The sequence below is a fragment of the Zonotrichia albicollis genome, chromosome 8 (assembly GCF_047830755.1).
Source record: "Zonotrichia albicollis isolate bZonAlb1 chromosome 8, bZonAlb1.hap1, whole genome shotgun sequence".
Taxonomy (NCBI): Eukaryota; Metazoa; Chordata; class Aves; order Passeriformes; family Passerellidae; genus Zonotrichia; species Zonotrichia albicollis.
This window is the reverse complement of record NC_133826.1, coordinates 42,322,078-42,346,384: the sequence shown is the minus strand read 5'-3', so window position 1 is coordinate 42,346,384 and position 24,307 is coordinate 42,322,078. Positions and strand designations below refer to the sequence as shown.

The following is a 24,307-nucleotide window of genomic DNA, read 5'->3' as shown; positions in this document are numbered from 1 at the left end:
CTGCCAAAGGGAACAATGTCCCCAGGGTCCCGAGAGGTCCTTCCCTTCCCAGCGCACTGCCATGGCCTCAAAGGCTCCCAGGGACCACCAGGTGTGGCTGGAGAAGGCACGGGACTCATGGGGGAATTGAAGCCTGGCCCCAGCTGCTTACTTGTTCTGGCCTGGCAACACCCTTCTCCAGGAGCAAATCCAGCAGGGCGGCACTGGTCTCATGTCTGAGGAGCTCTGAGTGAGCTCTGAGCCCAGTGCCCATGGTGCTGGTCTCTTCCTGCTGAATGCTCCGGATAAAGTCGCAAACGAGCTGTAGGAGAAGGCCAAGAAGCCGGGGATGTTGCATGGAGTGCTGCACACACGGTGCTGGGCTGAGCAGGGACAGCAGGCCCAGCCCAGGTGGGGGTGGCTGCAGGTACCTGCGCTGTGCTGCGGAAGTGGCCACGTCTGCACTCCTGCTCCTGTGTGCGCTCCAGGGCTGCATCTGGCAAAGAGCGAGCGCAGCCAGAGCTGAGGGGCTGCGGGAGAGGCCGGAGAATACAGCCCAGCCCTGCGCTGCCCAGGCAGGGAGAGCCCCGGCATGGCCCAGGGGATGGAGCACGGCCCCTGTGGGGTGTCTGCTCGGCCCCTCTTCCATCCTGTCCGTGGGAATGGGATGGGATGGGATGGGATGGGATGGGATGGGATGGGATGGGATGGGATGGGATGGGATGGGATGGGATGGGATGGGATGCGGCCAAGTTGGCTGCAGGCTCCAGTCCTGCAGCCCAGCTCTGCCACTCACCCTCCTGCGGTGGATGGAACGGCACCGCCTCTTCATTCTCCTCTGCTGGAGCAGCTCCAGGGCCTTTTTCCTCCTCCTCCTCCACAGTGGCCAGCTTGGGCACTCGCGAGGCTCTCTGGCTCCCCAGCACCGAACGCAGCCGGTGTCGCTCCTGCAGGGCCTCCTGCGCCTTCCCTGCGGGCGGGACGCGGCAGTCAGCGTTCGGCCCGGGGCCAGCAACGGCCCCCGAGCGCCCCTCACCCGCCCCGGGCCGGCCATGCCCACGCGTTCGCTCCTTGGAACGCGGCACGGGAGGCTCAGGGCCGGAGGCCGCGATGCCGCGCGGCGGAGCTCGAACCGGGGAAAGCGCAGCGGAGGCGGCGGGAGCGGCCGCGCCGCGTGTGTCCTCCGCGGGTCCCGGGAGGAGCCGGGGCCGGGGTCGGGACTGGACCCTGCCTCGGGGCCGGGGCCGGGCTCGGGCCAGGCGGAGCCGAAGGGCGGCGATGCCGCCCTCGCACCAGGCACTGACGCCCGCCCAGCAGCGCCACCGCCAGTACGGCCAGAGCCGGGCGGAGGCGAGACCGCGGCGGGACGGCCGGGGCCGGGCACGGGGCAGCCCCGCCCGGGGCCGGGGGCGGGCCGGGGACATGGCCCGGCCCGGCAGGGGAGAGGGAGGCGGGGAGAGGGGAGGGACGCCGGGCAAGGGACTCCGAGAGAAGGGTGCCCGACCGCGGGAAAGGGAGAAGGAGAGAAAGAAAAAGAAAAAGAAAAAGAGAAATAGAAAGAGTGATTAAAACTATCTGTCTGCTGCTGCTGCTGTCGCCGCTGCTGCTGCCACCGCTGCCGCCGCTGCTGCTGCCGCCGCTGCTGCAACTGAGGCACCGGGGCCGTTGGTCCCCGTGTCCGTTCCCCGCTCGCCCCACGAGCCCCACGTTCGAGCCCCGCGCACCCCGGGGACAGCCCCTCCGTCTGTCCAAACACGGGAACTTTGCAGCGCTGAGCGCAGATGCAGAGCCCTGACTCCTGCACACTGGCACAGCGACCTTGCTGAGGGTCAAACACTGTCGGGCCACTTTTCCTTGGGGTAGGATTCCTACCTGAGCCCAGCACTGCACTTACATCTCCAGTGTTGCTTTCCTGTAAAAACAGGGGAAGGAAAACTCTGTGTGGCTCATGGTATTTTAGAGTGTCTAAAAATCACTAAGTCATCAATCCTAGAGGTGAGGTGCATCTGGAATTACTGGGATGGAGAAGCAGTGCAACATGGAAAAGGGGAGCATAGAAATAAATAGAGGAAAACATCTTGGATTGTTTCTTTCATTTTCGTTTCCCTTCCGGAAACCTGTTTCAGTTTTCCAGGAATCTTCTCCTGTCTGCTCTTCCCAAAAATCTCTCATGGAGAACAAGGTCAAGCTTCTGTCACAAGATTTGCCACCAGGAAATTATGCCACTGGTGAAATTTTCATGATGACTGTTTGTGCTGGCTTAGGACAAATTTGGGGAGGAAACCTCCAAAAGGGGTCCGTCTAGAAAGCAAGTTCAAGCGGCCCCTCCCCCTACTAGTTCAGGGAAAGACTTCTCTTGAGAAAAGTGAAAAAAATCCCAGTTTTTTTAACAAGTAAAGTATTCAGAAGCATGAAAAATGAATAATATTAAATAAAACCTCTGACAGTGCTGAAGAGATGACAAATTCAGAAAGTCCTTTTTGTGGGTTCTAGTTGGCTCACTCTGTCTCTTCTAAGTCCCTCTGGTGCTGGAATGCAGCGTCCCAGAGCTCGGTGGGCCACAGGTGTGAGCTGCAGGTGTTTGTCTGGGTTTTCAGTCCAAAGCAGGTTTAAACAGTTCCAAGAAAAAAGAAAGTCACAGTCCAAGGAACTTCTCTGCCCAGCTAGCTAAAATAAATTGTTAGGCCTGGGCTGTGAAGGCACCGGGAAATTTCCAAATCTGGGCACTGGCATTGCCAGCAAACACAAGATCTGGATAATGCTGGTGCCCGAACCTGGAAATTTCCAAATTTTGGCTTTCTGTGCCAGGAAATCACTAGGCTTGGTCTGTGCCAGCACCAGGAAGTTTTCAGATCTGGGCGCTGGCACTGCCAGCAAACACCAGATCTGGGTGGTGTCATTGCCAGCGATAGAAATCTGCCAGATCTGCTCTGCTGGCACTGAGAAATTTCCAAATCTGGGTTCTGATTACATGAAACACAAGATGTGGGGGCGTTACCAGACCCAGTAGTGGGAAGATGCCATGGGTTTTGGATTTCTGTGCCAGCAAATTGCTGCGCCAGAATAGGGAAATTTCCAGATCAGGGCACTGGCATTGTCAGCAAACAGCCCATTTCAGGCTCCAGGAAGGACTGCATCTGGATGCCTTCCTCTTTTCTTTCCTTCTTTCCTTCCTTCTTTCCTGGGATCCTGCTGCCAGCAAACTCCAGAATAGGCAGTGCTGGCAAGGGGAAATTGCCAGGTTTTAGCTTTCTTTGCCAGCAAATTCTGGACATGGGTGGTGCCAGAAGAGGGAAGTTGCCAGATGTGGGCACTGGCAGTGCCAGCACACATCAGATCTGGGTGGGGAATGTGCCAGCACCAGGAAATTGCCAAATGTTAACTTTCAGTGCCAGCATAATGCAGGAATTATGCTGTGTGGGAACCTGAACAATTCTGGATCTGGACACTTGTGGTGTCAGCAAACAAAAGATTGGGTTGCTGTAGGTACCAGGTATTTGCAAGGTTTTGTCTTTCTTTGCTAGAAAATTACCAGACTCGGGCTGTGCTGGCACCAGGAAATTCCCGCATCTGGGCACTGGTGGTGCCAGCAAACACTGGATCTTGGCATTGCCAATGGCGGTAGCAGGGAATTGCCAGATTGTGGCTTTCTTGACCAGAAAATTGCTGGACTTGGCTCTGCCAGAACAGGGAAATATCCAGATGTGAGCACTGGCAGTGGCAGCAAACACCAGGTCTGGGCACCTGTATTGGCATCAGGAAATTGCCGAGTTTTGGCTTTCTGTGCCAGCAAATTGCTGGACTTGGCTGTGCCAGCACTGGGAAATTTCCAGATCTGGGCACTTGCGCAGCAAACACCAGACCTGGGTGGTGCTGGTGGCAGCACTGGGAAGCTGCTGGGTTCTGGCTTTCTTTGCCAGAAAATTTTTGCATTTGGGTTGTGCTGGCACTGAGAAATTTCCAAATGCTAATTTTCCAGTGCTAGCAAATTGCTGGAATGAGGCTGTGCAGGCATTCCCGATCTGGGCACTGGCGGTGTCAGCAAACCCGAGATCGGGTTGCTGTAGGGACCAGGTCTTTGCTTGGTTTTGACTTTCTTTGCCAGCAAATTGCTGCACTTGGGCTGTGCCAGAATATGGAAATATCAAGATCTGAGAATTGGCAGTGCCAGCAAACACCACATTTCAGGAAGGACTGGATCTGGACCCGTTCCCTCCCTGCCTCCCTCCCTCAATAAGGTGCCAGAGTGGCTGGAGAGCAGCCAGGCAGAAAGGGACCTGCAGGGACTGATGGACATCAGGCTGGACATGAGCCAGCAGTTTGCCCAGCTGGCCAAGCAGGCCAATGGGTCCTGGCCTGGATCAGGAATGGTGTGGCCAGCAGGAGCAGGACAGGGATTCTTCCCCTGTGCTCAGCACTGCTTGGGCAGCACCTTGAGTGCTGTGTCCAATTCTGGCCTGCCAATTTAGGAAGGACATGGAGGGGCTGGAGTGTGTCCAGAGAAGGGCAACAAGGCTGGGGGGGGATCTGGAACACAAGAGCTTTGAGGAGGGGCTGAGAGAGCTGGGGTTGTTTATCCTGGAGAAAAGGAGGCTCAGGGGAGACAAGGCAGTGCCAGGGCACAGGTTGGACTTGATGATCTCCATGGCCTGTTCCACCTGTGCTGATTCTGGGACTCTCTGAAACCACCCATGGAGCAGTTGCACGATGAGCCCTGGGCCTCCTCTTCAGAAGCTCCAGCAGCCCAGGCCCCTCAGCTTCTCCTGCCAGCCCCAAAGCCCATCCTGTCAGTCCTGCAGAGCCTCTGCAGCTCCTCCTCACTGCCCAGAACAGGGAGCCTCAGAGCCAGACACAGCAGCCCAGATGTGCCCCCCTGACCTGGGGTGCCTCTGGCAAGGGAGCTGCAGGAGGCACTGCAGGAGCCTGCAGACAATTGATCTGAAGGCCAAAGCTCCTTAGCTCCGTCTGAAAGAGCAGGAACAGTTCCTCATTCCAATGTGGTGGAATGCTGGGCACCACAGCTCCAGGTGAGGACTGGACACAAGTTTGCTCCCACTGAGTGCTGTGATGGGTTCTGCAGGAGCTCTGGGCTTCTGTGCTTGCCTGGCACAATGAGGAGAGAAGGAGCCAAGTGCACTGATGTGGGAAATGGATTTGTAGAAAGTTTTTAGAGCCTAATAGAAGGCCCACAAAGTATGAATCTGTATATAAATTTTGAGACAAGAAATGCTACCTTAAAAATTTCCATGGAATAGGACAGATATTGTTGAAAGAGAAATGGAGCTGGAAAAAAGTTTCAAAAGATGGTCTTGCAAATAAGACTTTGGAAAAACAGAGCTATGAAAGATGCATTGTAGTTGGACCATCAAGGGGTAGTTTTAAATAATTGGCTTTAAGGCATCTACAACATGGCATGGCAAAAGGCTGATAGACCAAGATATGCTTATAGTGAATTATAATTATGAAGTAGTTAGCTTCTGATTGTGATGGCATGAATTATAACATCTGTATTGTCTCACCCTTCTCCTGAGACTGAAAATGGAATACAAGTTTTTAAAACACCTCTCAGTTGCCCCATCTCTAGGTCGAGAAAAGAGTATTATCCAACACACTGACACAGCTTTGCCTCGAGCATAACCCAGCCTGGACCAAACACACTGAAAGGTTTCCCCTTTGGCCCATGTCTCGAAACATCAGGTCTGCTGTTTGACAACTCAGGTTGGTTTGGTGTCAAGGAGTTCCCTCAGAAATACTGGGTTTGTCTTCCTCTGTGCCTTCCCCTCAGCAGCCTTGGGGATGCTCCTGTGTGACGCCATCTCTCTCACACAGTTTGAGACAACTTCAAACAGGATATTGTGCAATAAGCCGTCTCCTCTAAAGTGTTCCAACAATCCCTTTCCAGCAATAGGAAATTATTACTGATAGATGAAAGTGGAAAACCCCCAACAGTTTATTAACAAACAGAATCCCCCCATGACACGCGTTCCAAGAAGGCGCTGGGGTCTCTCTCGGAAGAACAGGAGCTGTCACAGAGCAGTTCCAGCAGCTGATGGAAGCTCGGGGGCTCGTCCGGCGTCGGCTTTCTCCCATGGCAGAGCTCAATGGAGCGGGCAGGGCAGTGAAGCAGCTGGGCTGGAGCCCCTCGCTGCCTTTTCTCCCCGGCGTGGCTCAGCTCACAGACTCTCGGGCTGAGAGCGGGGCCGCTCCGCTCCTGCCGGCACCATGTCCCTGGGCTTGGACAAACAGTTTCCTGCCAGGAGAGCCCTGCACACTGCTCCACAGATCTTTCATAAAGGCCCAGACCAACTCCAAACACTCTGTCTGCAGCAGCTTTGCACAAAGGGCTGCAGCAATCCAGGACAGCTGCAAGCAAGTGTCGGAAGGCTCTTGTCTTGTTCCTGACAGCAGAATTCTTGATGATTTTGTGCAATTTTATTCAGATGTAACATGAGAGCTGAGGTTTTTTTTTTTAAATATTTCATGATGAATAACAAGCCTTGGGAGCATGAGGTAGAGGACTGACATGCAAAAGCATGAGCATATCCTCCAAAGTGGCCAGTTTAATTGTCCATTTTATTACTCTTCTATTTACTCCACACTAATGAGGAAAACCAAGCTTTGCTTGGAGGTAAAACAGGCATGGGATACACTACAGTCCCTCGCAGGCTGACCAGGGCTGGCAGTGACACAGCAGGCAGTCTGCTTCATTGTGAACACCTACAGAGCTACATCCCAATCTGGTTTAAGTAGCATGGTATTATTAAGAGCTCCTTTTCTGCATGAGACAAAAAGGAGATTCAAAATGATCTTCATGCAAGCATGCAGTAAAGAACTGCTCCTGCTATCCTAACGAAGTGTTTGCTTTGGCAATTACACTCTTCCCACTCATCTTTTGATGCAGACACTTCAGGTTTTCCCCCACACCCCTGCAAGGCTGGCAGTCGCTGTTTCCCATTTCCTGTTCTTCCCTAGAGATGGTGCAGTGGCTGCTTTGAAACAAGAATCCCTGGGATCTGGATAGCTTGGAGGAGCATGAGATGCTAATTAAGTGCTCATATTGGTAATACCCAGGTCTGTCCTTCCCAGAGCTCTGAAGCAGCAGCAGGAGGACCATGCATCATTCCTGTTGGTGGATGTTCATGTTTCTCATGTGCAACAGCAATGACTTTGAGGAGGGACAAAAATGCCCCTCTTCCAATAGTGCTGTGCAAGGAAATGTGACGTTTTACAGCATTTTCTAGGATATTTTAGAAAGATCTAAGAGAATATTGTAGCATGGAGTAGGTCCCTAATTTTGTCTCCAGAGAAATCCCCAAAAAGCACATTCACTCTGCTGCTGATGGCAACCCGATAAGCTCATGGACCAGTTTTCCCTGCAACGTGCCACCCTACCTGGGCTTTACTAGGCCGGGACTAGACCCAGAGCTAAGCAAACACAGGCAGCCAGGTGACATTGTGTAACATCAGAAGCTGGCAACGAAGAGGATTTTGCTGTCAAAAGGTGACAGTTTGCACTGGGCCCAGAAGTCTTTTACCCTAAGGCAAAGCAAATTGAAATGTGAAGTTTAAAAGCTTCAAATGACTATGAAAGGAAACTGCAGAATAATTTCTGGAAGGGCAGCATTGTCAATGATCATGCAGCCTACCAACAGCTGAAGCTGAATCCAGAATTGCTTCTTCCAGCTGTGCAGGAATTCATTCCACTGGCAAGCACTGGTCCCCAGGCTGCAGTGAAGATTTGAGGAACCCTTGTCACTTGTTCTTGGCCTCCCAGTGCACTCATCCTTCTGCAAACAAGGTGCAAACAACACAGCTGCACTGCTGTCCTGGGTAAATATACATACACGTGACTTTGCCAAAGCAGTGCATCATTTCCCAGTGAAATACATGACCTCTTCTTACCTATGGAATTGTGATTGAAGACACCTGTGAGCCAGATCTGTGGGAGATTGCAAAGGAGCAAAGCTTTGGGATTTGGGCACAATTCTCTTGGTTTCTTTGCTCAGGCCTTTGGTGAGCACAGAACACACCTAGGTAGAAAACCTTTGACTAGACAGGATCTTTTGGATCCATTGTCCCTCAAACATGTCAGTGGTGACCCTGTTGTAATGCCAAGTAACAAAGAATGGCACAAATGACACAAAGAAAACATGGCCAAAGAGGAAGAGGAGAGGCCCAATGAGGAAAGGATGTGGTGAGACACTGGCACAATGAGTGAGCTGCACTCCCATAATCTCTAGGCTAGCAGGTCCTGGTCTCACATTCTCCTTTTGGTTTTTTCAATTTTGTTTATTTATTTACTTTTTTCATCACCAAAATAAAATATATACAATTAAAAATATGTCATCAAAACTTAAAGACAGAATCAAAAGACATTAATTAAAAACTACATCTAAAGATCTGAATATATGTACAGCTGTAACTATGAAGCCTAACACATCAATCATATTCTTCAAACACTCTCCATACAGGCGGCAGCTTCTTCCTGAGCTTGGAGGAAAGAGAGCTCTTCTGGAGGGGAGGCGAGGACTTCGTGGGTGAGGGAACATCAGAAGTGTCCAGAGAAAACTTCTCGGTAAGACTGTAACCAGTCAGATCTGCAAAATGGAGACACAAAGTTTAACAGAGGCCACAATGCAAACCTAAAGCAGCTGAAGCTCCATATTTCCTGGGACGCATTTCCTGGAAATGTCCATACAGCTGCACAGGGAAACATGCTCCTGCTGGCAGACACTGAGGCAGGCCAGGGCAAACCCTGAGCCACTTGCCCAGAGCTGGCACAGGCACAGCCTGGCCTCTGGGCTGCCCTGGGACAGCAGGGAGCCCAGAGCCCTTTGCTCCCCAGGAATGGCTCAGCTGCACATGCACCCTCCTGCTCCTCTGCCTGCCCCTCAGCTCAGCAGCCCCACAGCTCCAGGGGCACTGGCAGCAGCACAGCTCATTGCAGGGGCACATGCAGGGCACAGCTGTTCCCTGGCAATGTGCACAGCCTCTCTGGGCTGCCACAAGACCCTTCCTGCCAGCAGAGATTGGCCCAGCTCCCCCCTCACCTCTGTGTGAGGCTGAGCCATGATTGCCTTCACCTTGTCCTCCATCTGGAGCTGCTTCAGGCCCCCCATGCCATGAGTAGGAAGGGCAATGGAGAGAGCAGGGGCAGATGCACAACCTTCCTTAGGATTTTGTCATTTTTGGTACAGCTCAAAAGGCAAATCCAGAGGTGTCCAACTCAGCACTTCCTCAGCTTTCTGGAGAACATCTCGCCTTCACCAGCCCAGCATTTTGGAGAGGTTTTCCTGCACATGTGGAGGCTTGCTGGCAGCACATTCCCTCAGCTGGGTGCCCATCACCTTGCAGAGGGCAGAGGGGAGCTTGGTGGCCACGGTGCGGACGTTGGCGCTCTGCACAGGCAGCGCCTTGTTCCCCAGGCAGGACCAGAGCACGGGCAGGGCGTCGCGCTGGGCGACTTCAGGGCTCCTGGCATGAACCCCCTGCACAAGCACTGCCGGGACAGAGACACAGCTCCTTACCCACCAGCCTCACTGCAAACAGGGATCTGCCTCTGCTTCTGCTTCTTGCCAGCCTCTCTGGCCAAGAGCAGCAAAATAGCACCCAGAGCCCCTTGGTCCAGAAATGGGCAAAGCAGCTGAGCATCCTGGAAACAGAACCACCAACCCCTCAGCACTAATTGCTCCAACCAGAGCCTTGTCCCTGTGGCAGACTTCCTACCTTTACTAAATTATTTCACAATCTCTTTCTGCATGAACAATGAATGAAATGTCCAATTGCCTTTGATTTCCATTAAGAAGTTGTCTAAACCCACACTGAAGATTTGGAAATGCACATAGAGAGGAAATGGAGAGATTTCTAATAAAAGAGATGATTCCATTTTTGTAACTTTGATGCCAAGTGCCAAATGTCTGATCTGGCTCTGCCCTGTGCTCAGTGGCACACAGCAAAGGGCCGGATTAGAACACACTTCAAAACTCCAGCCCACCAGAGATGGCTGCTGCCTGACAGCTGGATGAGAAACATCAGTGAACAGCTGGTGTCTTTGGCAGAATGCTTTTGGGGCTTCCAACAAAGAGCTGTTTCAAAACTCAGGGTGTCTGAGAGAATTACCCAGACCCCATTGCCTTGGCATTTGGGCATCTCCACATTTTATTGCCACTTCCCCTCCCAATGTTAATGGCATTTTTTCTTATAAGGTCCACTCAAATAGGGGCATAGAGAAAGAAAAATGCTATCCATGGGACTGAAATGTAACCAAAACACGAGTGTTTTCTCATACTGTCTCTGAAATCTCTCTGCTCATTTTCTGAACTGAACTGTATCAAACACGAACAAATGTTTACTGGCAACAGGCTCCTTGCAACAGGCAGATTTGGCTCAGAGATGATAACCTGAAATGCTCTGGAGACCATTCTTATTTTCTGATCAGACAAAATGTTCTTTAGCTGCAATTTAATAATCTGTGGTGGAAGAGACTTCATTTTCTCTATGCTGTTAATCGACCAGCAGACATCAACATTGAAAGAGGTCCTGCAAGTACCCAAAACCAATTCTGCTAAGCAGGAAAGGGTTATGGTACCCATTTTAAAATGAGAATTCATTTGAGTTTAAATGCAATTAAAGACATCGGTGACTACTGAACGTGAGGAACAGCTCTCGGTTCCTACTAAATCTAAGAGAGAACATCTGCTTTTTCTAAAGTAGTCCTAATTTATGGTTAATTCCTTTATTTGAAAAAGAGATCAAAAGAGCTGCTAAACTAAATTACCTATTGCTGGAGATCTACTTTATTCAAATGCTCTTTAGGGGCCTTTAAAATTCCCAATTGCTGAACATGCCCTTTTGAGATTCCTAATGAAGACACAAAGTGTATTAAACCTTACATTCAAAGATATAGGCATAATTAGCAGTGGATTTAGCCCCAGTTAAAGCAAGGCTATCAATCATCTTCTCTGCTATATATTGAGATTATCCTTTTTCCATTCCTTGGCTATTGCTGACATAGCAAGCTCCTCTGAGGAATCAATTATCAGCTGCATTTGTAGCATTTTGGACAGCGCTGGCCCAGGCAGACACAGTTTGCACACCCTGAAAGGCTCAGTCCAAGGCCACTGTGACAGCACAGGCAGGGAGCCTCAGCACTCTGCTTCTGTCCCTGTGCCCCAGAGGCTGCCTTGCACTAAACCCGTGCCTCTGATACCTCTGTTGAGTTCTGCCCTAAGCTATGACCCCCAGGCTCTGCACGGTTCAGCCTCAAAACTTTCCAAGGGAAAACCAAGAATTCTGTGAGGACAAAAGAAACTGATGCCCTGAAACAGCATTTGCCACCATTTCCCCTCAAAGATCACAGATGTCCCTGAGCTCTCCAGAGAGGAGCCAGCTGGGGCATTTTTAGCCCTCCCTTTGCTGGAGGTGGTTCTGAGATGCCCCAGTGAGAGCTCAGCCCCAGGCCGAGCGCTGCCCCCATCTCAGATGCTGCCCAGCTCTGCAGCAGCCAGGGAAAACCTGCCAAACCCACCTGCCTTGGCTATGGGGCAGCAGGGACAAGCTCAGCACTCCTGGTTTGGAGGAGCTGCTCTGCTGTCTGCTCACAGGCATTCCCTGTAAATGCTCCCTGGGAAGAGCTCTGGGCTCAGAAGGGGAGGCCATACCTGTGACACGCTCGGTGACATCCAGCAGGGCTTGGCCACTCAGCTGATTCCATTGGTAACTGAACTCTTTCAGCAGTGACACTTTATCTACAAGGGAAACACACGTTTCTGCTCACTTTTCTCAGGTCATAGGAGTAAGGACAGTGGGGAGGAATAGGGCAGGGCCAATCCCATTTTAAAAAATCAAGTACATTTCTGTGGATTTTTGGATCCTTTTCTGCTTTCCTTATAGCCTGCTTGGTAGGGTTTTAAATTCAGAAAGAACAGCTCTCCTCTCACAGTTGTAAATCCAAACTTGTCTGCTGTAGCAGGAGCTGTGTTAAAACATTTCACATCAGGGACCTCGAGAGTTCAGTCACATGGAAGCAGTGAAAAGGTTTTGCATCCCAGAGCACAAAGGAAGAGCCCCATACTTGGGTCACAGAAAGGCACTGAGTCAGGCAGTTCCTGAGTTCACAGAGCAGCTGGAGAGGAGAAAGTGGAAACTCCTCTTGAAGACCTGCCTCTTCAACACTCCTTTTTTCAGGCATATTTCCCCAGTGCAGCATTCTCAGAGATGACATAAATCTGTGTGGCATAGGAATTTAGAGCAGCCCTTGCCTATGTAGTTAATTGCTGTGGCCATCTTGCCCCATGCAAAACAACATGTGGAACAAGGCATCATTGGCAGCTGGGTTTATACCTGTTTGTTCTAAAGAAATAAACTTGGTGAATCACAAGTTCCCCTTTGAAAATAGAAGACAAAGAAGAAAAGTGGGAAATAGGCAGCTAATGCCTCTAATGTAGAGCCTTGCAGGTGGCTGCTCTGCAGAAGCTCTGATGGGTCAGTGTCCCTTCATGCCAACAGCAAAGCTGTTCATTTGGGAAGTCAGACGGGGCCCAAGCAAACTCCAAACCCCCTTTGCCTCTGAACTGTAGCAGAGCTGCAGTCCAGGACTTGCTCTTCACACAAGCAGCACAGAGCCAAGGGCTCCTGGGACTGTTGGGAAATGCTGATCCCATTCCAGCCTGTTGGGGATGGTGCATAAGGACGACACCTGCACAGCCTCTGGTGGGTGTCAGCTGCAGTGTTCCACAGACAAGAGCAGCTGTCAAGGCACTCAGCACTCTCTTGTGCAGGAGAGACAGAGACAAAGCTGAGGAGAGTCCCTGCCAGGGCTCAGCCTTACCCAAATGAGCAATGGATTCTTCCAATGCTTTCACAGCTGCCCCACTAACCCTGGGATCCTTTGAGTTCAGGTTCTTTGTTATTCCCTCCACCAAACCAATGATCACCAGGTTCAAGGCATCTTTCAGGGCTCCTGTGATTTCAGCCAGCACATCCAGTGCCCTCTGCTTCACCTTCTTGTGGCTGTCAGATATTCTCAGGACAAAATATTCAAAAATCTGTGAAGAGAGCAAGCAACGTGAAAGCTGGATTCAAATGTCCTTGTTTGAAGAGTGGCTGTAGCAGTCAGCAATGTCAAAGATGAAAGTGATCCTTTCTGTCAGGTCAGCACTCGATTGCACAATTTCACTGTTTTCCTGTGGGCCACTCACTGGAATGGTGGTGCAACCTCATGTTGGTTGAAATATTTTCTTCTGTTTTTAAGAGGTTTGGCTGGGGACTGAATAGTTCCTATGGTATTTCTCTCCATCTATAAATCATTAAATCAATTCCATTTATTAATGCTAAAGAGTACCTTTGCTTTGAATGGAAGCAGATGTTTACAATGCCTGGTTTTCTATACGGTTCCCTCAAGTACTGAGGGCAGTTATGATTTTGCCAAAACTATGGCTGGAGGAGATCTAAGTTTTCTTTTGTTTGTCTCAGAGCCAGTGTCTGGAGAAGTGCAGGGCTCTGATCAACTCTTCCAGGATCCAGATCATTTCTCTAAGTAACAGGTGGACTTCTGAAATGTAATGTGCTGTACAGCTCTCATTTAGAGCAGGTTCAGTCCCTTGACAGCCTCATTATCAGGCACATTTCCATGGAAAAAGGGAAAAAGCAGCTACTGGGAGGAGAAGGCAGAGATGAGTCCTTAGCTGTTTTCCTCCTTTTCCAAAGAGAAAAAAAGACCCCCAAAAAGGGTGAGCACTGTCTTTACCAAGAGGAAAAGGAACAAGGATGGAAATGAGTAGCCAGAGCTGTGACAAGATGGAGTGTATAGAAGTATTGTTAAAAAAAGCAACTGGATTTAAACCAACCCAGCCTGATACTTCTCTTCCCTATGCAAACCCATTTTTGGTCTAGAGAACAATTGCCATGTTTTCAGGGCCTGGATTCCCTTCACTTCACCAAACTGGGAGTAGGAGAGAGCAGCAGTTACACCAGCAGAAAGTTCTGCCATCATCTGATGAACAGCAGCAATAGGCACCTGCCAGACAAATACAGCTGGACTGAAATAACTTGTCCTGAAGCCTGGACCTGAATTACATTTGTCTGGGTAAGAGGGACCAGCGTGTCCCAAACAGCCAGGACAGAGTGCCAAGACACACTGAATTAACTTTACTGCTACAGGCTTAGGAAAGGAGCTAAAGGAAAGCAGGGCAGTATTCCCAAAAGACAGACAGTCACTGTAGTAACTAGGATTGACTTGGACATCTTTTGTAAATTTGGGAATTTTCTTGGACACTACTACTTCCAGTGTCCTTTGCAAAGACTCTGTTATCTTCAGAAGCACAATTCTCACTTAATTGCTTTACTGGGGGCAGAGTAGGGAGAGCTGGTGGGGGCTTACGCTTAAATGTAAACCCATTTTCTCCACTTTCCCTTTCCTCTTTGTGACTGATTTTGAAAATATTCAAAACTCCACTTTTTCCCTAATAATATCAGTTCCTTTGTGGCCTGCAGATGAACAGGCTGAGGATTAACAGCTGATTCCCAGGAGCAAAATGATTCAGCAGAAGAGGAATGAGCTAAAGACAGATTGGGTATGTTTGATCTCATATTAGCAGTGGCAATACTTGCACAAAGGAGACATTTCTCCTGCCAATCACTTACTTTCTTCTTAATTCTTGTCAGAATATCTTCCAGGTCACGGGGGGAAAGAGATTGTTCCAAAAGCATTTTAAATTGTTGATGACTGAGCAACATCTTCACCATCTCCTGTCCATAATGCCTAAGGAAGGAAGGCAGGAAGGAAGGAAGGAAGGAAGTGAAAGAAAAGTGAACAAACACAGGAAGAGTGTTAACAGAAGAGGCTGATACCTTAAACTCATCAGGGGCAATCCCTGCATGAGAAGGCATTACCTACTCAGCAAAGAGGGAGATTTACCTCACTTGACACTGCACAGTGCTGTCAGCTGAACACAAGGGGCAAGAGGAGAATGTGGGGCAACAGAAAAATACCATTTCACTCTGAAACTGGGGGTGTGCTTCTGTGGCATCAGAGGATCCCAGGGACCAAGCAAAACACATCTGCTTTGTTGTCAGAGCCTATTACATGTCTTGCTGCCATTGCACAGTAATTTGCCTTTCTTTAACTGGCAGGGAAGCCAAGACAAAACACCTCATGCATCCTCTTGATTATTCTATACTATGTGTATGCAGAGGGGCAACTAGTTGCTCTGGTGTTCTTGGCAGCTATTAACGGGAATTTCATCACCAAAGGAAGGGAATTTTGGCAGTTTGGGTTGATTTTGCCACTAGGAAACCATTGTTTTTTCAAGAAGAAATGTGGAGCTCACTGAGCCAAAGATAACAGCATTCTAGAAATCTTCAGAACAAGTTTAGAAAGACTGAATATGTTGGCTAAAGAGCCGTGAAATATTTCTAGGATAGTCTGAAGTTAATGAGAAATGGATGTTTGGGATCCTTCAGTGATGAACATTAGCCACCACTTTGGCTTTGTGTTGTGCACCTAAGGGCAAACAAAACTGTTGGACTGGGTGATCTGAGCACTTTTGATCTCAGTAAAGAATCCTTCAAGCCACAGGAAAAAGTTGGGAATGTTCCTTTTTGCTGGCCAACCTCAGGTTTCCCAGTACAGCCATTTGCCCAGGCAACCCAGAGCAGTGGTCACAGTGCCAAGGCTGACAGAGCTCAAGAAGAGTTTGGACAATGCTCTCAAGCACATGGAGTGACTCTTGGGGTCACTGCACATCACCAGGAGATGGACTCGATGACCCTGATGGGTCCCTTCCAACTCAGCATATTCCATGATTCTATGACCCTTATTCACACCGTGAGGTAACTTCATATTCCCTTTAGTTTCCACTCTTGTGTGGTTTTGCCTTTATAGCCAGACACAAAACGGTTTTCCTGTTTTGGGAGGTGAAATGAAGATCATTACCTTGTGTCCTTGTGGCAGTCCTGAGCAAGCTTCCCTGCCACGTGTGGCAGCCTCTCAGCCCTGGGGGTGCCTGCGAGCTGGGTGACTCCAATTCTCTCCATCAGGGACAGGAGCAGTTGGGCCGCACACTCGCGCCCCGGGGCGGGGCGGCTGCTGGGGAGGAGAGAGCAAACCCTGGGCACAGGGACAAGGAGCAGCAGCAGCGCCGGCCTTGGCCAGAGCTGCTCCCTGCCCTTGGTGGGGGAAGGAGCCTGGGCTCTCCCTGCGCCTTCAGACACCTGCAGAAGGCTCTGGCCTCTGCTAAACACAAAGGTACCATTGCACACAAGGCCTGCCTGCACGGAAGAGGGAGAATTCAGTCTCCCTGCACTGTCTGATACTCAGTTTCTTTCACAGTATTTACTCTGAGAAAGATTAAAGAAATAGATGACATATGAATAATTTAGAAATTAAGGACAATTCATGCTGACCCCTCAGAGGGCACCCACTACACAGAGCTGCAGCAGGACCGAGGCTCTTTCCACCCATTTAGCCCCAAATCTGCAGACCTTTGGAAAACAACAAATGCAAGGGAAACGCATTGTAGGCTGTGAAGTTTCAGAATATCCAGCAATGCAACCTCTTTCTTCTGTGGGGCTTGGCAACGGATCCATCTGAATGTTTTACCCTATTGCAAAGCTGAGGAAAGGGTGGGAGGCAGTTTAGCCAGGCTGTCCTGTTCTAGAGAGTCTCTTGGGAACTATCAGGCCCAGCACCAACATTAAGGCAGCATTTGCTCCAACTGTCCCATGGCAGTCAGCCTGTGAAGGTGCCTGTAAAGTGATTCATCATCTCAAGGCTAACAAGAAACATCAGTCTGAATAGAAAGTAGAGCTCTAAGACCAGGACAGACATACAAGACTCCTTTGGAAGGAGCTGCACCTGCTGTGCAGGCTGTGCCACACCCAGCAGATTGTCCCCCATGTGCTCCATGCCCCAGCAAGGACCCTCCTCATTTCTCAAGTTAATGGCATCATGAGGAGACATGGTTTTCCCAGGGCCTCTGTGGTTAGAGCTGTGAAATACCAAACTGCTCACAGCTGCAATTGCAATTGTCCCTCTGCCCACAAAAGCACAAGGCTCTATCCTCGGTCTTTGCAGGCACTTTCCCTTCCCCACTGATCACCACATCTACGAAAATCTGACAGACTGGGAGAATTCCAGGAAGCAGCAGGAAGCTGAGTCAGAGGAGCTTTAGTTTGGGTATCAGGAAAAAGGGTTTTTCACCCAGAGGGTGGCTGGGCACTGGAACAGGCTCCCCAGGGCAGTGGTCACAGCACCAAGCCTGACAGGGCTGAAGAAGCATTTGGACAACAATCTCAGGCACTTGGTGTGACCCTTGGGCTGTTCTGGGCAAGGCCAGGAGCTGGACTCAATGGTCCTGATGGGCCCATCCAACTCCCCATATTCTACATTTCTGTGATTCTGAGAACTAATGGGCTGCAGGAGGGCAGAAATAGGTGACAAGAGGAAAGAAGTGAGGTTGGTCAGAGAATCAAGTCACTGAGTTCACAGAAGATGCAGGATACAGGACCCTTCCCTCCTGTATCCCATTCTCTGTCTCATCCCTTCTTCCTCCCACACACATGAAGATGAAGAATATCACTAAAAGAAGAAGAACCTGCTTGACTCCCATGTCCATGAGAGCAGTCATTGCACATGCAGGAGTCACATTCTCCACCATGATCCCCAGGCTCTGACTGGCTGCTTTCTGAACAAATTTTGGGGAGCTGGACACCATCTGGAGAAGGACTCGAGCAACCTCATCCACCTCAGAGTCCATGTCCTTCTTCAAGGTCACAGAGAGCTCTCCCAGAGTGACAGTGGCAGAGTAGGACACCTTGGAACGGAGGTTGGTCACCTGGGGAAGCCATGAGGGGAAACATAGGAATCACCTTGGAAAGAAAACCAGTTGCCTTCAACAGAAATCCCAGGAAATGACAACACATCCCACTGTGTCCAGAGGAACATACAAGTACAGGAAGAGCAGGAGAGTACAAGCACAGAAAGGCACTTACTCTGGCACCAATTTCTGGCCTCAGACCTGCTCACTGCAGGCCTAAAAAAAAAATTTCATTCAGTGTTCTACTTAACCCTTCTAAAATGTCCACAGCTTTGATTTTAGGCCCTTTTACTAGAAAATTAAAGCAAGGGCTGCTTTCAAATCATGAAGGCACAAGTGATAAAGATAAAAGAATCAGGTGCTCCTGTTGAAAAAAGCAACACCAACAGTTGAAGCACTCAGCCAGGAAACAGAAAACACAGGCTCAGGTCTACAGAATAATTTGCAGTGTTGAATTACAACTTGGGAAGAGATTGGGACTCTGGCAAATAATGTCATTAGTGTCTCAGTTTCTGCATTTGCACATTGCATTATGAAGGCACCACACTCAAAGATGAGAGTCAGATACCTCACCTGCCAGTAAATACAGCTGCATGCACCCACAGATCATACAGATAGCTGACAGACACTAGAAATCTCAGGCAGAAATGAAGGAAAACCCTGAGCACACATGGAGATGAACAAGCACATACCTACTCTACACACTGTGTATGAAGTATGGGGGACAATTCAGAACAATGTTCTCACCTCACTGGTAACTGCCAAGCAAACCTCACCAAGTCTACAAAGCAGGACCTCTGAATGGGACCCAGACAGGTGTTGGATGGTGAAGAGTCCCTTCTCCTTCAGCTCCCTGGAAGGCAGAAGATTGATTTTTCTCTTCACCAAGGCAGCACCCTCTGAAATGACCACGCTGGCAGCTCAGTTGAACAATGGGAGGTTCTTTTCAAGGAGTGCTTAATGAAATCGTGGAACACGTTGCCGCAGGATGCTGTGGCTGTCAAAAGCATCCACAAATCAAAGAGGCAAAGAGAGGGGTTTCAGAGTGGCCATTTGAAAAGACAGCCTTTCTGAAATCTCTGGCACATGAGGCCCCTCTGTCACTGCCTCCTAGAAGCTGTGGGATCGGGCCATGCTGCTGTTTGTTGTCACCTGCCTGTACCTGTCCCTGAGACACAGTTGCATGGGGCTGTTATTGGGGCATTTTCCTTCTTTGCCAGCCCCAGCAGGCATTCAGCAGGGAAAGTCTGCACTGCCTCTCTGGAGCTGAGTTTCCACTCTATGATCTCGGCCTCTCTGTCACCCCCTCCAATCCACCTCACATATTCCCCAAAAAAGCAGCAGGATGTCTGCTGGCACCACCTTGGCCTGCAGGAAGGCCAAGTGGGTCCTGGCCTCTCCTGACCCACAGCACAGCTTTCTTTCATCCCAGCATGGAAATATAAAAGCTGTATTATCACATCACACAGAGGGGCAGGAGCTTTTTATTTTGGCTGCAAGTGTCCATAGGGCATTGGGGAAGAGGAGAAAAAGAGTGTTTTGCAGCAAGCTGTTGGCTTCTGATACAAGGCTGGCGACCTGGTTTCAAGAGACAGCACGGCGACCCATTCTCCAGGGCCACTCGGGCCTAAGAAACACGCTGACACCAACGTGGTGGATGATCAAAGGCCTTTATTATCTCTTCTCGTGGGGTTTTATAGTCTTAGGGGCTTCTACGTCAGGCGAGGGTCTGTCTTTACCATCTATGGTTAGTAGGGAATGGAAACTTACAGGGAAAATGGAAAATTACTGGCATGTGGTTTAGGGGGCTGCATTCCTATGTTAATTTTCTTATCTAAGGGAACAGAGGCCCTGTCTTCCTGTAACATTGCGAGATATTCCAAACGCCAGGCCCTACCTGCTACATCTCCCCCCTCTTTTTCACAAATGAATGAGGTAGTCATATACATAGGTACTGAAATGAGGTATAAGGTTGTAGTTCGGTAAGGGAAAGGGATTTGGTGAACCAGAGTAAGTTTTCGCCAGTCAAGTTTAGGACTTGTGGCTGGCAGTGTTCCCTGGTCGGATTCGCCGGCCGATGAACAGGATGTTGGCCCGTTCCAGGCGGGTCTGAACGAATGAGACCAGCTTGTTCAGCAGGCAAGGTTTGAAGGTAACCGCTAGAAGCAGCAATGCCAATGGACCTATTAGGGTAGAAATCAGAGTGGTTAGCCATGGTGATTGATTGAACCAGGACTCGAACCAGCCCTGCTGGGCTTCCCTGTCCTTCTGCCTCTGAGCCAGTCTGTTTCGGAGTTCTGCCATGGAGTCTCTTACGACTCCTGTGTGGTCTGCATAGAAGCAGCACTCCTCTCTCATGGCGGCACAGAGGCCTCCTTGCTGCATGAACAGGAGGTCCAGACTTCGCCTGTTCTGCAGGACCACCTCAAGAGAGAGGAGACTGACTTCTCCAGGAAGGAGATGGATTTCTCGATCCTTTGCAGGTCCTCATCGATGGTCATTTGCAGCTGGAACAGTCCTTGGTGCTGTGTCGCTAGGGCTGAGACACCTGTTGCCGTTCCTGCTGCTCCTAAACCGAGCAACATCGCGATAGTTACACCTGTTATTATTTCTCTTTTGTGGAGCCGGCTGGGTTCCTCAAAAAGTTGGTACACTTCTTCGTCTGAGTGGTACAGTGCGCGGGGCGTACACGGCCCTGGAATCCGGCTATCTGGTGAGGGGCGAAGGCCAGGGCCCCTGCGCAGCTGAAGCCAGCCCCCCTCGGCGTCTTGGCCTCGGGCTGAGCTGGGTGATAGCTCGGAGCAGCGCGGTGAGAGACGAATTAGGAGGCGACCACTTGCTGGCCCCGAGCAGGGGGCAAGAGAGGGTTTTAAGGGAAAAGGGGGGAAGAAGGCAGGGAAACCCAGCTAACCAATAGTAATACATATTTGGAGGTACGAAACATAACTGATATACCAAAGTAACCAACTGTTATAAATCATAGGAGGGGCTCCGGGGCTACAGCCAACCATAACTCCCAGAGAAAAGAAAATTCTCGAAACCTGGGAGGAGAAAAGGAGTGATTGACTGAGCCCAAGGAGGAAACAACTTTCACTTTATCAGAGAAATCAGGGGAGAGCAGTTTCATTTCCATAGCAACCTAACTGACAGGGTAGCAGCAGGAAGTCCTGGGAAAGGAAGCAACCATTTAATATAGAAAATAGGGGAGCAACTAACAAACTTAAGAACACACCACAGCAGTACAGGACCCTAGGAACAATCAGAACTTGGACACAAAAGTCGTTAGAGACATCAAATTTGGCAAGGGACACACAGGGACTCACTGCAGATCGCTGGCAAACCGACATCCCAGGTGCAGATGGGACTACCCACTTATTGTTTTTCCTGTTAGGCTTGACAACTTTGGTGCAGACGTTGCCTCTCTGCCTAGCTAGGGTTGCATTGCCAAAGCATCTGCCCTGGCCTGTGACTTGACTCAGGGTGATTCCTTTGCGAGGAGTTTCCCATCTGCACTGGTGAGGGGCATCGGCTGTGGAGTAACTGAAGGGAGTGTTTAAAGCGATTCCTTCATAAAAGGGGGGTTTGACATCGTAACAAAGCCAGCAGGATTCAGTTAGGTTAGGGTTGGATTCATTCAGGGATATAAAGGTAGCTTCTAACATACGAAGTATTGGGTCTGAGTCCGACCCGGCTGAACGGCCTATCTGAAAGGCTTCCGCATGGCTGGTTGGGACATTGCTGACTCCAGTGGGTAAGGTTTTAGGGTAGGTTGCGTTTCTCTCTTTCGGCACGCTTTTAATCACTTTGTTTGGTCCGACCGCTCGGGGCGCCGACGGTTGGAGCCTGGTAATTCACACATTCACCCTCTCTTTTGACCCTTGAAGGACTACTGTCCACGTTTGGCCTATGGCCCAACTGGGGTGATGTGGCTGCAAGACTGTCATGTTATAGCTAGTGCATTTCCGAATTTTTGGGATTTTATGGTGATTGCGATAAAAGCTTCCCTGGAGGAAGACGGGTGTTTTGCAGCTGCTGGGTGCCCAGGTGAACTGTAAGAATTTGTCGGGCTCTTGTGGATCCCACCCAGGCCCCGACGGTCTGGCATCTGTAACTATGGTTTCGCAGCCCCAGTGCCCACAATATCCCGACCCTGGGTGATTGCAGTAATTTTTTCCTGGGTTTGAAGCTGGGCACCAGTAGGATAGGTACATGTGTGTGGTGTGTGGGGAATTGGGGTCTACCTTTGGTTGTCCTGGAAACAGGTCGGTAACATGGAGCACGAAGGATGGGGTGTTCGGTGTGGTGATTTCCCTGAGCACCTTGTCGCTACTAAGGTGTCCCATGACCCTCCTGAATGGCTGATGGGGGTAGTGGTCTGGGCTGGCTTGCCCTCTGGCAACAAGCCCCAACAGCAAAATCACACAGAAACACCGTTGATGCTGGGTCTCACCCATGCGGGTCTCTCGGGCGCTGCCTGGCGGCTTGGTGGTCTGTCACTTTCCTCTGGAATGGGCATGTACGCGTCACGAGGACATCCTATGAGCATGTCCTGTAAACAGAAACTAGTAACTCTCGTCAGTCTAAGTGGACACCACCTGACTTTGCCGTCCTTTTTGACAGCTGCATACCCTCTCCCTGTGAGCATCAGCCTCCAGCCCCGTTCCCATTTGCCCAGCTCATTTCTAATTACCACCTGTGGGCCCTCCTCTAGCGTTCGGTTGGCCCAGTGCTTTTGAATGGGACTGTTTGTTTTGTCTCCCCTAGGGAACTGATTCAGTGCTAGCAAAGCGGTTGCCAGCATACGCGCCTGGTCTCCTGGGGAAATGGAATTGGCAAAGCCCTCTGCCTTTGCCAATACTTCTAGCTTGGTTTTCAGGGTCTGGTTTGCTCTCTCTACTATGGCCTGCCCGGTACTGTTATATGGGATACCTTGCACTAATGTGATGCCCCATTTTGAGGCGAATTCTTGCACTGGTGTGGAGGTGAAATTGGAACCGTTGTCCGTTTTGATCTGCTTGGGGATACCAAGCCAAGCCATGGCAGTCAGCCAGTGCTGAATTGTGGCCTTGGAGTTTGTTTTGGGGTGCTGTGTGGCTATGATCGTTCTGCTCTAAGTGTCCACTGTCACTACAAGCCATGCTCGAGGCTTCAGCAGTTCACACCAGGTGAAGTCCGATTGCCAGATCTCTGAAGGCTTGAGACCTCTCGGGTTGACCCCACAGATCCATAGGGGTGACTTCTGGCAATGAGGGCAGGTGGCTACCACATGTTTTGCATCTGCCGTCAGGATCCCGCATTTCTTTGCCAGTGCTTTGGCTCCGATGTGGAGCGACTCGTGCAGCTGACGAGCTTCCTGCAACGTCTATACGCCTTTTGCTGCGGCGTCCGCTTTGTCATTGCCGATCTGGAAGTAACCTTTGACTGGGTCATGTCTGTTGATGTGGGTGACTGTCACAGTGCCCTGTTGCGAGGAGAGTGCTTCTTCCAGCATTAGGGCTGCTGCTGATGTCGACACTCCTGGTCCTGCCATGGCTAGGCAAAGCCTTGCCACGAATATAGAGTCCGTTACTATGTTAAGGTGTTCTTCTTGAAAGAGTCCGCACGCCAAGACGACTGCTGTCGCCTCCAGCTATTGCACTGACAGTGTGGGGTCACACGCTTTGACGCAATGCCATTGCTCTCCTGCCTGCCACACTGCTGCTGCGGTTGCAGTCATGGAGGAAGTGTCTGTGAAGACCGTTGGTCCTGGCTGCGGTCGGTCCTTGACCTTTGGCGGCATGTCCATGTCGACTATGATCAGCAGCTGGGTCCAGGGTGGTTTGGAGGAGTAGGAGATTTCTCCTCCGAAGCCGGTGAGAGCAAGGGCTAGGTGCTCCGATATTGTGGCTGACTCCGTGGTCGGTTGCTTGCGAAACGGAAGGTGGATGCTTGTCGGCTCAGTCCCTAGGTGTTTCAAGGCAAGTTTCCTGCCTTTCATGATGAGCTTAGTGATGCATTCAATTCCCGGGGAAAAAGCACGGGCAGGTCTTCCGAGAACCACCCATTGAATCAGTCGGGCCTTTTCAGAAGGTCCTTGAGCCAGTGCTCCCACTCCCCCCTTTGGTGTAAAGTGAACGTATAAGTCCAGTGGCATGGCTGGGTTCCACCTGGAAAGTGTGCCCGTGGACATCTGGCTTTTGATGAAGTCGAGGGAGCTCATTGCTTGTGGCATCAGCTCCTTGGGTTCCCAGGGGTGCTTTCCTTTCAGGAGGTCATATAGAGGGTCCATGACCTCGGGAGGAATCAGGACGATGTTGCGAAGCCACTGCAGCGATCCCACCAGGCGTTGCACGTCGTGGAGCGTCTTGATGTCTCGACTGACCTTTGCCTTGGAGGGTGTCACGTAGGAGCTTGTGATCCCCACTCCCAGGAAGGTCACATAGGGTCCTCTCTTGATCTTTGCGCTCGCCATCTCGAAACTGTTGGCCTGAAGGGTTTCTGTGATTGTGGACACCAGGTGATCTACTTGGCTT

At 50.5% G+C, this 24,307-nt stretch overlaps 1 protein-coding gene across 1 annotated transcript; it reads right to left on the bottom strand.

Moving 5' to 3' along the window:
- Window positions 1–115: 115 nt before the first annotated feature.
- On the bottom strand, window positions 116–22,833 carry LOC141729965 (uncharacterized). Its single transcript, XM_074546624.1, has 4 exons — window positions 22,725–22,833; window positions 776–1,105; window positions 411–475; window positions 116–301 (listed from the first exon to the last, which is right to left on the bottom strand). Exons 1-4 carry the CDS (start codon window positions 22,831–22,833, stop codon window positions 116–118), a joined length of 690 nt encoding a protein of 229 aa, XP_074402725.1.
- Between the last annotated feature and the right edge of the window lie 1,474 nt (window positions 22,834–24,307).